The sequence below is a fragment of the Aaosphaeria arxii genome, assembly GCF_010015735.1.
Source record: "Aaosphaeria arxii CBS 175.79 unplaced genomic scaffold BU24scaffold_14, whole genome shotgun sequence".
NCBI lineage: Eukaryota > Fungi > Ascomycota > Dothideomycetes > Pleosporales > Aaosphaeria > Aaosphaeria arxii.
Window position 1 is genome coordinate 100728 of NW_022983487.1, and position 12802 is coordinate 113529.

The 12802-nt window shown below is 51.2% G+C and overlaps 3 protein-coding genes across 3 annotated transcripts; 1 reads left to right on the plus strand and 2 right to left on the minus strand.

Annotated features, from left to right (window-relative positions):
- The first annotated feature begins 1982 nt into the window (after nucleotides 1-1982).
- Nucleotides 1983-4590, plus strand: BU24DRAFT_83313 (DnaJ-domain-containing protein). The gene has a single exon (XM_033534688.1). It carries the CDS (start codon nucleotides 2301-2303, stop codon nucleotides 4128-4130), a length of 1830 nt encoding a protein of 609 aa, XP_033377507.1. The 5' UTR covers nucleotides 1983-2300; the 3' UTR covers nucleotides 4131-4590.
- Nucleotides 4591-6258: 1668 nt separating this feature from the next.
- On the minus strand, nucleotides 6259-7001 carry BU24DRAFT_83540 (uncharacterized protein). The gene has a single exon (XM_033534690.1). The coding sequence runs from the start codon at nucleotides 6914-6916 to the stop codon at nucleotides 6395-6397; it is 522 nt and encodes a 173-aa protein (XP_033377508.1). The 5' UTR covers nucleotides 6917-7001; the 3' UTR covers nucleotides 6259-6394.
- An 85-nt stretch (nucleotides 7002-7086) lies between these two features.
- BU24DRAFT_401833 (uncharacterized protein) lies at nucleotides 7087-10632 on the minus strand (the record flags this gene model as incomplete). Its single annotated transcript, XM_033525505.1, has 1 exon — nucleotides 7087-10632. The coding sequence occupies one exon, from the start codon at nucleotides 10630-10632 to the stop codon at nucleotides 7087-7089; it is 3546 nt and encodes a 1181-aa protein (XP_033377509.1).
- Between the last annotated feature and the right edge of the window lie 2170 nt (nucleotides 10633-12802).

Here is a 12802-nt window from a genome sequence, read left to right on the forward strand (position 1 = left end):
GCAAGTAATCCGCAGCAGAAGCAGCAAAGGTAGGCTGACTTGTTAATGATTCATTTCGTTTCTTATCACACATTTCGATTCTCGCATCGTCTGCCACTGTATTTGTGCCTTTATTTGGATCACCAGTTAATTACGGTTACTATTCTTTGCTCTTCCATCTCCCCACGCTGCGTTCTCAGATAGACACGGACAGACACGCGCCCATCCCTTGTGCACCTTGAGAATGGGAATTAAGGAGAATACATAATTAACATCGTGAATTCATTGACATTATTTTGGTATCGTCGGAAGGGATACACACTGTGTACATACATAATAACTACTACATGAATACACAGTTGCACTACACCGGAAGAGTGGAAGCCGTCGATAAATACGGGATCTGGGCATCCCCATTCTGTTACTGGCGAGGCCTGGGAATGTCCTGCTGAAACGGAGAGTGACGACATCAACCTTCACCGCTTCCTTCTCGTTGCCCATCCTCTCCCTCGTTCTCGTCTCTTCTCGTCCCCTCGTCCTCTCTATCTCACTACTACTCATAGTTACCAAGAGGTATCCACACGAAGACGACGACTCTAACCACGCGCCCCCCTCTCTCCATTCCGATTTGGGTCTATCTCAATTGTCACTGCCACTTTGACCTTTCCCTTTCCTATTGTTTTTGTCACCCGTTACCATCGTGACAGTGACATTGACAAGCCTCAAGTGACAACCAGAAGTATTGTCGTATGCCTAGGTAGTTACCACTACGAGTACAATCTACTAGGTACTGCCTCATTCGGGCCTCATCGGACCGGCCGCTTCAAAACAAACTACTCGATCCAACCAACTACCTCCTCCCTCCTCACTCCTCACTCCTCACTACTCACTATTACTACAACAACCACTCCCACCCAGTCATTTATTACTCAACTCACTCACTCACTCACTCATCCATCATCACTCATCCATCAATCATCAATCATTCCACATCATCCTCTCTCCCACCCCCATCACCAATCAATCACTCAGTCTCGTGTCTTTTCCTCTCTCGAATTCCATCATCGTCGTCATACTTCAATTATTCGTAATCCCCAACGCCTCGCTAGTGACGACTTGCACGCTACACGGACGAACAAACGAACAAGCAAGCAAGCACCGCCTCAATCTTCGTACTCGTACCTTCTCACTCTCTCACTACTCTGCGAGTACTTTTACATACATACCATACGTACATTTTCAACTGGACTGGACTGGACTGGACTGGGCCTTCTTGCGCTTCTACTCTTTTCAGTAACAACCAGGATCTTCCTCGCATTATTGCCACTCTCTTGAGAGTCTCTTCTTCTATTCCTCATCCATTATTACTCACTCTTTAATCCCTGTCCTTCTTCTTCTTCTTCTTCTTCCTTCTTGTGTCTCTGTCCTTCGTCGGGTTTCTTCCTCTTCCTTCTTCCTTGTCTTTTCCCTGAGACAACCCCGGCCCAGGAACCGACACGGCGACACCCAAGAGAGAGACTCATTACTCATCTTCCATCTCACCATCCCCATCAACTCCATCAACCCATCCCCAGTCGACCAATCAATCATCAACTGTCCTTCCCTCCTCTCTTCCATCCTGATCCTGGCATAACGAAGCATAAGGGTCGCCTCCCCATCCCGACTCCTTCCCACGGTTCCACCCATTCACCATCCATTCTTCCCAACCACACCACGACAAACTCAACACACCATCAATCCAACCACTACCACCGGTGCCTGGTGCTGCTTTACTGTACATCATCCAGGCACTCCCGACCGTCGGTCCGCGTCGCATCAATCCCCATTCTTTCTTTCTCTTTCCATCCTCCTAACGAGGTACCCATCGTTTATCCTTACCCTTACCTCTTCCTCTCTCGCCCTCAACCAACGCCCTCGCTCGTCCGGGCATTCCAAGGGAGAGAAAAGATAGCCCAACTCTAACGCCGCCGCCTCCGCCACAACTCCGGGATCATCCCGTCCACCAACCCCCATTCACGTGGCGCCTCTCAACCTTCCCGTCCGTCGTCCACCGCCGTCGACCGTCTAAAGTCCACCCCCAAACTCGCATGTGCCCCAGACAAACCCATCCTCAAACGCCGTACGCCTCCTCTTACTACGCACCCTCTTCTTACTCATACTCTTACTCGCACTCCTACCACACCCCGTACCCTTACTCTCACCCTTACTCCTCTTACTCCTACTCCTACTCCGCCATCATATAACATCCGGGACACGTCGCACATCCACCCCCACATCCTCCCTCCCCTTTCCTCCCAACTCCTCCACCCACACCCACGATCATGACATCGACCCTTCCTCCGGATCCTTATGCTGCCCTGGGTGTCCCCAAGGATGCTACCTCTGCTACCATAAAGTCCACATACCGGAAGCTCGTCCTCAAGTGCCATCCGGACAAGGTCACCGACCCTACCCTCAAACTACAGAAACAGGAAGAGTTCCACAAGATCCAACAGGCCTACGAACTCATCGGAGACGACGAGAAGAGACAGACCTACGATGCAGAGGTCAGGCTAGAGCAGCTACGGAAAGAGAAGGCCGCCAGAGGTGGTCCTGACCCGCGAACCGCCCGCTACGAAACTCGAACGGCTGCACCCGCAGGCGCCGCCACCTACACGACTTCAACACAACCCCGCTACGAGGAGCGCAGGCCATCAAGATACGATGACGACCGTTTCTACGAAGACCGATCGCGAGGAAGGTACGAGACCTACGAGTCGCATCCCAAGTACAGCAGCAGCTCATCGCGACCGACCCGAACCGAACGGGAGCCCGCAAAACCCTCCAAGTCCGCCACGGACCGCACCAGAGCCGACCACAAGAAGAACCGCGACAAGGAACACCGTCGCAACCAGTTCGATAAGTTCAAGGACCATCCGGGCGACGAGTCGTCGTCTGCCGACGAGAAGATGCGCTACGAGAAGGAGTTTCGTCGACGAAGCGACGACGCCCGCAAGGCCGAAGCGGAAGAGGCAGAGAGGAAACAGTTCGCCGAGGCTCGCAGGAAGGCAGAGACGCGCCGTTCCTACGAAGAGACCAAGGAGCCTCGCCGGCAACGAAGCGACGAGCTAGAGACCGACCCTCAGCGCAAGATGGAGGCCGGTCTAGGAGATGCCGTTCGCTACATCTTCAGCTCACGCAACACTCACGATCGCCCCTCGCCCGGTCGCACCGGCTCTTCGCGCGACGTTCCGCGTGAGAGCTACGAGGGCCGAACCCGAAGAGATCGCGACCGTCCCGAGCCCGTCCGCCGCTCGTCAGCTCGCCCAAGGGATCGAACCGATGCGTCTGGTAGAGAACGCATCATCGTTGACTGGGACGAGAGGTCCCCTCCGTCCTTCAAGCACTCCAGTTCTTCACCAGCGGATCTTCACGTGCCACAGCCACCGCCACCCCAGCGATCCTACACGGAATCGTCTCGCGAACACCGTCGCACAGAGACGTCCCCTACGCCCAAGCTCCGACGTCACGAGACAATGCCCGCTTCCCATTCTGCTTCACGCAGGAAGGAGGAATTTGTTTCTCGTCCTTCAGGATTGCGTGCCTCGGAGTCGGCAACTCCCCAATCGGGAAGCCCGCCTGACCATGCTTTCCCAACCATACCCCAGCCTACTTCAGCCACCAAGAAGTACTACTATCCGACCTCTGGCGGAGGTGGCGTAACTCTGCATCCCGACGATGTCAAGGTGGCGAATGGGCATCGCACTGTTCTCCATGAGCCCAACAGGCGAACACGCTCTCCTTCGCCACTGCGTCCAGGCCTGTCGCGTCCTCCCATGGGCGAGCACAGGCCAAGGGAGTCGAGCTCGGCTCAATACACGACAGCTCCGCCTCGTGCACCACAGCTCTCCCGCGCTGCCACTCTCAATGTGGCTGATATGGAACGTGGAAGGCCGCGACTGTTCAATGAAGTAACCCCCGAGTATGCTCGCCGACCAGAGAACCACCGCAAAAACAGCTACTCCCCCGACAAAGTGTCGTATTCCAAAAAGTATGATCTCAAAGACGTCAGCTACGCCTCAAGAGACCATCCCAAGCGCAGTTACTCAAAAGAGCGCGGCGAGTATCCCCGACCGGGCGTGACCAGACACGCCACGGTTGGTGTTTTCTAGACACAAGACCACTATTTTTCCATCTTGCTTTTGACTCAGATCCCATTTTCGAGGATCCAGGTGTTTTACGGAACGGGGGATTGTTTACATGTGTTCCAGTTTCCTTTCCTGCATTGATTGGTATCGCTTTTGATCGATTCCACGAGATACCCCAGACTCTCGACCAATCTGGAGTTATTCGGATTCGGCGTTTGAGTGAATTCTTTTTCTCTTTCTTCTTTTCTTCATTCATGCATTAGGGCACTCTTTCATGAGTCCCTATACATTTTTTCCTATACCATTCTTATAGTCTCAACAGCAACAGCAGCACCAGCAGCAGAAGCAACATCAACGACCCATGAATTACTACAACGAAAACTTTAACGGCCGCAACTCATCCCCCTCCCATCCCGACCCAAGAGCGACTTCGATGTCAATCGCGACGTCTCGCTACGGTCATCGCAGGAGAGTGCGCGCGATCACCCTTGTAAATGATAAATACTTTTCATCCTCTTTGAACTATTCCTACCGTTTTCTGTCTTGCATCTTTCTCAATGTGTCTTTACTAAAACTTTATAAACCCAGCGGAACCATCTTCGAGATCAGGGCACATACCCTCTCGGAATGAGCACAACGTTGCATCACCCCATTGACGTGGCGGCATTTCCATTCAATTGCATTTCATCTTCAAGTGTTGAAGGCGGACTCACAACTGCATCTTATGGTTTCTTCTTCCGCTCTTTTCCCAGTCTCGCGCAGGCGGCATTCTCTTGTTCTCACAATCACCACTTACCCCTTTGAGGGAAGAATGGTGTTTCACTCGGTCCTAGGACACCTCACACCTTCGATTATTCTTGCTCTTTTCTCTCATTTTGCTCTCTATCCCCAAGCTGGGAAGAACTTATGATCGCTTGGGGTTTTCGAACGGCCGAACTCGTAGTTTAGAGAAAAGGACATGACGTTCTTATTATGACGGACGCATAACAATGCATTATCCAACAATACAATACAATGCAATCATCACAAACGTATCTTTCCTGCACACTTGTTCGTATAATCTTTGGTGATATACATGCATATCTAATCTCCGTCGCGACGAAGTGTTCTCCACCATTCATCCAGACTCACGCCTGCTTCCCATCATCCTCCTTCTGACAAGTCTTCATCAAGTATCACTTTCCCCAAGTCTCGATCCGACGCACGTCGCTCCCCAATGCCTCCCCAAGCTTCCAATACTGCATACATATATATATATCCTCCTCTCTTCTACTTCACTCCTCAGGTCAACTTCCTGCCACTTACACTACCCTACCTAACATCAGAGCTCCACCATAGGCCCCACAACCTCACTCAAGCGCTCGATTGGTTCCCTCTCGCTCGTGGCAGGGAGGAGGGAATGAATGAGTAGTTGCATGAACGAACGTAGCACATCCATCCCATCTACGTCTGTCAGAGAACCACACCCAACCTGTAGTCATAGAACCTGGCAAACCCTTCATTCTGTGCAAATGTATGTATATGTCGACAGGACACCGATACCCTAATCCCACAAAGGTTTTTCCCGTTGCACGACGTCACACACACAAGAGAAGAAAGAGGCAAAGTTGTTTGGATAATATCGTAATCGTATCGTATTGTATCTGTTCGGTTTTCAATTCAACACACATTGGTCGATTGAGATATAGATGGATGATGCCTCTGCAGGCTCGCCCCTTCTCATGTCTCTTTCTCCAGCCTGCTGGAAGAAAGGATATGGTGGTGAGTGAACAGACAGACCAAACAGAAGTCAAGAGAATGAATAGGTGGATGGGTGAGGTTGTTCCATTATTTGTTTCTTCCTATCCCCTATCCCCATCCCCTATCCCCTTCCTTTCGTTCCTCCATATTGCTCCAGAATGATATTGAAAGTGACCAAAAGAAAAACTCCAATGATTTCGCCTGGTGTACCTACCCTACAAAAGAAAGATGAGACAAGATAGGAGAGAAAAACGCTTGCACAAAAAAGTCGAAGCATATCCTTATGACCTTTGGTTGGCAGATTTCGTGAGCCTTTTGAAAAGCTTGCATTGGGGCGGCTTTCGCCATACGTAAAGTAGCTGTCTACACCGATGCCGCAGGTGTGATTGCGTTCCTAACTCCGGGGTGGAGGGAACAAATGCCTTGCATTTCGTCTCCTCCGCAAAAAAGAGAAATACCCAAATGAAGAAAAAAGAAAATTGGTGCTTCCAAGTGAACTATGCCTCCGGGCTTTGCTGTGTCCGTGCATGTCTACGCAAAACCCGGTCTTAAGTATGATAGACAAGGAGAAAGGCCTGGGAGGGTAAGGAGCGATGCCTCTGGCCAATGCTATGTGTGTCGTGGGAAAATGTAAGGGTGTGGCGCACAAGGTAGTATCTACTAATGACTACTAATGAACACATTACGGTTAAAATTGGTCCACTTTCTCTTCGTGATGAATAAACCGTCAAAGAAGAATGGCCTTCGTGATCGGTGTGAACTGGAGCAAAGAAAGTGAGATAGATGAGTCGAAACCTGATAGCAAAGAAATTCTGGTGCAAGGTGGAAAGGAAGCGTAACACGCTAATTTGGACGTAAAGAATGGCGGTGTCGTGACTTGTTGGGTTGCTGGGTTGGCTGGAGGCATGTGAACGCACGGATTGCGTTTTGAAACACGCCGTGCCAGTCGTTGGCGCTCTGTTGGTGGCTTGGACACTAAAATTCCCATTGGAGAAATAACTGCACGAGCCAGGCTGCAGATCCTCCACGGCTGGGAAATTACACTGCTGCATCGCTTCTCGATGCCCCATGAAATGGCGCACTGTTGGAGTCGAACTGAACCGGTGCCAGAATAGGCCATGTGCAGAAGCGGAGCTGGCGAAACAAACCCAAGGTGGGAAGTTTGATCCTGCTGGGCAAGCCTACCATTCGACGGTGACCTGAGATAGATAGTGAAGAAAGGATTGTAATGGGATGCCTCTCAAAGTACATCCCAAATATTCCTCACGATCGGACTGCTTCCTGTCTGCACGGGACTTCGAGGATCCTGAGCAACCTTCTGGGGAGTAAAGTGCTGCGTCTCCTTCCAAACATGATTCTCCTTGATCGTTTCAGTGGAAGATGCAGGGCTGACGTCTTCGTTTGAAGTTGGCTTCTGCAAGTCAAGGTGGAAGGGGTTCCTGGTGAACTCCTCGGCACGCGGGGACATGAGCGCGTCTAGATCATCGGCTGACTGAGTAGGAACAGGAGCCTTTTGGGGAAGCATCGCTTCCATCTCAGTCTGTAACTTCTGTAGACGTCGTTGTTCACGTAGATTTGGCGACGAGAATCGCGTTCGAATACCCAGTTTCTTGGATGGTGTCGTGAGAAATTGACTCTCGGGTGTTCTAGCTGGTAAAGGACTAGGGAATTCGGGTGTTTGGGGTTCCAAAGGGTCCGTTCCATTCATCGCCGCGAAGTTGCTCAGGCTATCCATCCTGGGGACTTCCGGGGTCTTGGGTGTTTCGTTGCTTGATGATTTCGGTAGGACCACCAGTGGTTGTGCGTGCGCAATCCCATTCAACGAGATGGGACCATTAGTCGACTCTGGCTGTGTGAGCCCTGAAGGAGGAAGGATGGCCTGGAATGAAGGGCGTCGGAAAGTGGATTCATCGACCTCCTCGAGCCCGGTCTTAGCATCGTCATGTACGCTGCTTGGAAATTCAAAATGCTTGGGGGAGGTTAAGCCGAATGGGTCCTCGTTTGCTTCTTGCGGCTTGATGGGGGTCATGTGAAAGTCGGTTGATCTCGGCGAAGCCACATCTGTCTCGGCTGCAGACGTTGTGGGCGGGAACATGTCTTTGGGAAACTCTGTTTTGATTGGAGAGATTACGTCGAAATGGTGAGATGGTTCGTCGTTTGTTGCCACCGGAGCTGGTGGCAGATCAAATGCTGTGGCGCGCGGCGACATTAACCCATCTGGCTCGACCATGCTGAAACCCGCCAATTGAAACCCGGTGGATCGTGGTGACATGGGATCCTCATACGAGGGTGGTGAACTAGGTACAGTCATATCACTGGAGCCGCTCCTCGGCCATGGATTCATGTTGAATTGAGTACGCATAGGTGATCGTAAGTCATTCATGTTAGCCTGCTCGGTATGTGGGATCGTGGGTATCTGGAATGTCGACGTAGTGGGCGATAGGATGGATATTGAGGGTGGCTCCGGGGCAGCGAGGAACGGCCCATTCTGCGACGCTTCTTGTACTTTGGGAAGATGAGAATCGCCGTTGAGCATGGAATTGCGGAGAGGCAGCACACGCGAGAAGTTCGGGACCGACACTGGTCTAGGTTCTACAGCAGCCTGCTTCTCTTTGGCAGACTCCTTAGTGTTTGCCGACTGGTCAAAGGTGGCAGATGCATCATTCTCTGTGATGGACAGAACAGGAACGACTTGACCTTTGGGATCGACATAGGCTGTAGATTTTGGCGACGACTTGGGCGACAAATCGAAATTAGTTTGACTGGAACCCCAAGAACGACGGAAGTCTGCAGAGTAAAATACACCAGAAGGGGCGGACAATGGGCCTGGGGGGATGGCCATCATGCTTCCGGTGCTCGCTCGCTGCAAAGATATATCTGATTCCGGAGGGAGAGGAGCAGTGCGAGGGGTCCTAGAGCCAGTCGTTGCCTCTCTATCAAAGGGAGAACTCCTGTGGCCCACGTTCGAGACACCCGTGGCCAGACCTGCAGACCTTCGCGGTAGTCCGAAACCTTGAGTATGCCTGCCTTCGTTTGCTCGCATCAATCCATTTCTGAACTCTTGTAGTTGCATAATGAGATTCATGTTAGGACCAATCCATTTGCTTCGCTTTTTAACGGCATCATATGCCTCCTGGACGCTGATTCCAGGATTCTTGTAGAGACCATAGGCCACGATCAAGCTAGCGGATCGGCTGACACCGCACTGGCAATGAACTAGGATACGTTTACGTTGCTGGACTCTCTCATCCATCGTCTTGACGAGCTTATAAAGGTCTGGGACGATGTCGGTGTTGTGTTCCCAGGGCATGTGAATGTACTCTGGCTTTCCATTTCCGTCGAGCTCGAATGATGGGGCGATCGACTTGAAAGAGGGAGTTGCCTTTGGCGTTGTTGGGGAGTTATTTTGAACATCGAACGAGGACTTATTTGCTCGCTCAGGGATTGCGGCAAAGTCTACATTCTCCGCAGGGGGACCGTCAATTCGTCTCGCGTCCAAATCTTTTTGGGATGCCTGGACTGGATGGGTGAAGGGATTCTTCACCTCACTTGCAACATTGACGATGACATCAAACTCCCTTGCCTGCTCAGCTGTAGGCTCAAAGTACAGGTAAACACCAGACTCGTATATACATATCGGTCCATTAGGATACGCAGCCGGCTTCTCTTCGCGGGACTGGGGAACGTCAAAGTTGGGTTCTTGATCTTCTTCCTCAATCTCTACGGGGACTTCGGCAAATCCGTGCGGGTTGGTCTTTATTGGTCTCAAAGCCGGAAGACGCATACCTCCAGAGGGTACGACACTGGGAGAGCATAATGGCAAAGATGGCGATGACTGAAAATGTCGCAGCGCCGGCCTGTTCATCGCAGGCGTGGAGGGAATGATCAGCCGTGTGGGTTTGGTATCGCTACCGGGGGTCTGAATGGTCAGACTCAAGTTCGATGGTCTTCGTTTTGGTGGAGTTGGTGGCTTTATGAAGGACGGCGAAGCTGGTGCCGAAGTATTCTTTTCTTTTGGTGCAATGGCCGGCAACGAGGCGGTTGCATTATTACGTAGATTTCCCAGAGAGCTAGTGGTATTGATGCCCAAGTTCTTGAGATTGCGCGGTTTCTTCGCGGGAGTGACAGGACGTTGAAGCTCGAAGAATGTCGTTGGAGAATTGTCCAATGATGCGTTGTCTGTCTTTCGGGACCTAAAGTCCGCGGAGAAAGCGGATGCCATGACTCTGGACGATGGAGACTCAGGTGAAGGTCCTGGAGATATCTCAGTGGCGGAAGAGCTGTCCATTGTTGATATGGTGGTAGTGGGGGAATTGTCCGAGGATTCAGACGCAAGCGTTGAGGTACTGTCGCGGTGGACGTGGAATCCCGAGTAGTGTGCGTTCGATGAAGTCGAACCGTGTGTTATGTTCCCGCTCGAAGCAGGTCGTGCTACAGCGCCTCCATGTACGCTTTCTTTGATTCCAGTAGTACTTGCGTCCTCTCCGAACACGGACATAAACGAGGGCATCGGCCGAGTACTAGTCTGCACCATGCTGGTCCTTGGGATCCAGGACGAGGTCTGTGGTACAGCCAGACGAGGGAGGCGATGGCTCTGCGATGGTGGACCACGCAGCGATTTCGAGGGTATGTATGTTGGGTAACCTTTGTGCTGGTGTACCGATTCGAACGGTTTAGAAGGGAAGCAGGATGTATTAGGTGCTAAGTCGGGTGCATAAGACCTTTTGAGAGTGGTGTTAGTTTCATGAACAAATGTTGCTGTTGCCGTCGTCGTCGCGGCCGCCATGACAGTACGTTATAATCAAAACGCGCTCGTGTGAAGGTAATTATGGTATGCAACAACGAAGGGTATGTAGTGAAGGGGGACTTCGAGGACAGGGGAGAATAATAGTGACTGGTAGATTGAAGGTAAAGAAGACAGGACGCGCACTGAGAAAGGACGCGCTGCTCGATTTCCTGAAGGTATAGAGTAGAGTAGAGAGGCAGTGACAAAGTGGGAGAATGTCATAGAGACATGTTTGAAACTGCGCAGCAGAGACGAGAAACAGAATGGGCGGAGTGTGTTTGGGACGGTGGGCGGAAAGGAATAAAGGAAGAGAGGAAGGTAGGTGGGCAGGAGCTGGGAGTTGAGGCACAGGAAACGCACCGACTTTAGCAATCGTCCAACGAGATAACCAGATCTCGAGTTTTAAGCGCCTGGAAGGAATGACAAGGCGGACGAAGCGCCTGAGGGCCGATAGTATAAGGAAGGGAAAAGGAAGCCGATTTTCGAGGGAGGGATCGAGGATGGGCGGACGGTTGATTGATATGAGTGGTTCGTAAAGCGGTCTGAAGGCGCAAATCGTTATAGGTGCGAGAAGAAAGAGGAGAGGAGAAGGAGCGCTCGCAGAGACGACCACCGGGCCTTTGGTGTTTTGCGAAGGCGACGAGAGACGGGATCAGAGGAGAGGTGGTGGAGGGATGGAAACGCGACACTGGTAGGTTAGGTAAAGACAAAGGCGAGTGGATGGATTGAAGGTCGGCGCTTCCGGGGTGGGAGGGAAGAGAAGGTGGTGGCGGAGGAGAAGAAGAGAGAGGAGGAGGGAGGGAAGAAGAAAGCGAAGTGGAAGTGAATAGTGAAGAATAGTGAATAGTGAGTGTGTGGAGAGAGAGAGAGTAGAGTAGAGTAGGTAGAGAGTAGAAGGTGTGTGTGTCTGTGTGTTAGTAGGGGAGGGAGGGAGGCAGGAAGGTGTGGGTGGGCGGGTGAGTGGGTGGTTCGTTGGTGGGAAGGAACGACGAACGAAAGGCGCCTATTGGTGACCAATTACACAGGAAAGAAGGGGGTAACTAATCTATTTTTAAAATCCTGCAGGAGACAACCCGGCCGAAGGTGGAGGCGCCATCTCTGGGTTCTAGTCCAGTCCACTTCCAGTCAAGTCAAGCCGAGTGCGAGTCCAAGGTCCCTTCCCTTAAACCATATTAGGCAACCCTCGTTATTCTGAGACTCGATTACCAAAGACGGAGATATACAACCTCACAGCCAACCACACTCCATATATGAATACATAAATCCCGTAATTAATCATCCTCCTCCACTTTCTCTCTCCTCTGAGTTCTGAGTCCTCTCCTCTCCCAGTCTCCATGTCCAGTCAAGGATCCTTTTCCTTCCCATCATGCAAGCCCGGCGTCAACTTCTTACCGAACCGTAATTCGTTGCCCACTCGCTCCTACAATAGACAGTAGCTAGCTGACTAGGAGTAGGTAAATTCAACTCCGATTTCCAATTACTCTGCGCCCTCTGTTTGCCTCCATAATTGTTGATTTGTTATTGTTTTTGTCATCGCCACTACGAAGCCGTGGCATTGTCCTCATCATTATTGTCATTATTGTTTTGTGTGTGCAGTGTCTGGCCCTACTCCGTACTTTGGACCGCTTTCGGTAACTATAGGTACCTGTTGACACGGTGTCACTGATTCATTCCACTTCTCTACACCTCACATACAGACTCACCTTCCTAGGCGTCTGCCTCAAGTCAAACTGACATGTCAAATCATTATTCCGATGGTCCAATTCAACAATACGCATAAGACAATGTCAATCAGAACGCGATCCATCTGTGCTGTATCGGCTATTTTTGCCTCACGACTCACGAGTACCAAGACCCCAGGCCATGGGAACGAATCAGAAGAGCCCCTTACTTACCATCAGCCTTATACTCCGTAGAGGAGTCAATACAATCCACTACGAGATCTCCATACGAGTCCTTCATTTCGACTACACACATTGCACACGACATCAACCGTATCCTTCATCATTATCATCATCAGACCCTCGTACTCGTGTCGCATTCACACTAATTGCTTGTTCAATGGTCTTATTCAGCTCGTTATTTCCTTGAATGAATTATCGAGCCCTTTCTCTCGAATCATTAACGTTCCGGTAGACGTGAATGTCCGCCGTCGCATTCGGAGGTCTTC

Coding starts and splice junctions, on each gene's coding strand:
- BU24DRAFT_83313 (XM_033534688.1), top strand. CDS start 2,301: ATGACATCGACCCTTCCTCCGGATCCTTATGCTGCCCTGGGTGTCCCC.
- BU24DRAFT_83540 (XM_033534690.1), bottom strand. CDS start 6,916: ATGGGGCATCGAGAAGCGATGCAGCAGTGTAATTTCCCAGCCGTGGAG.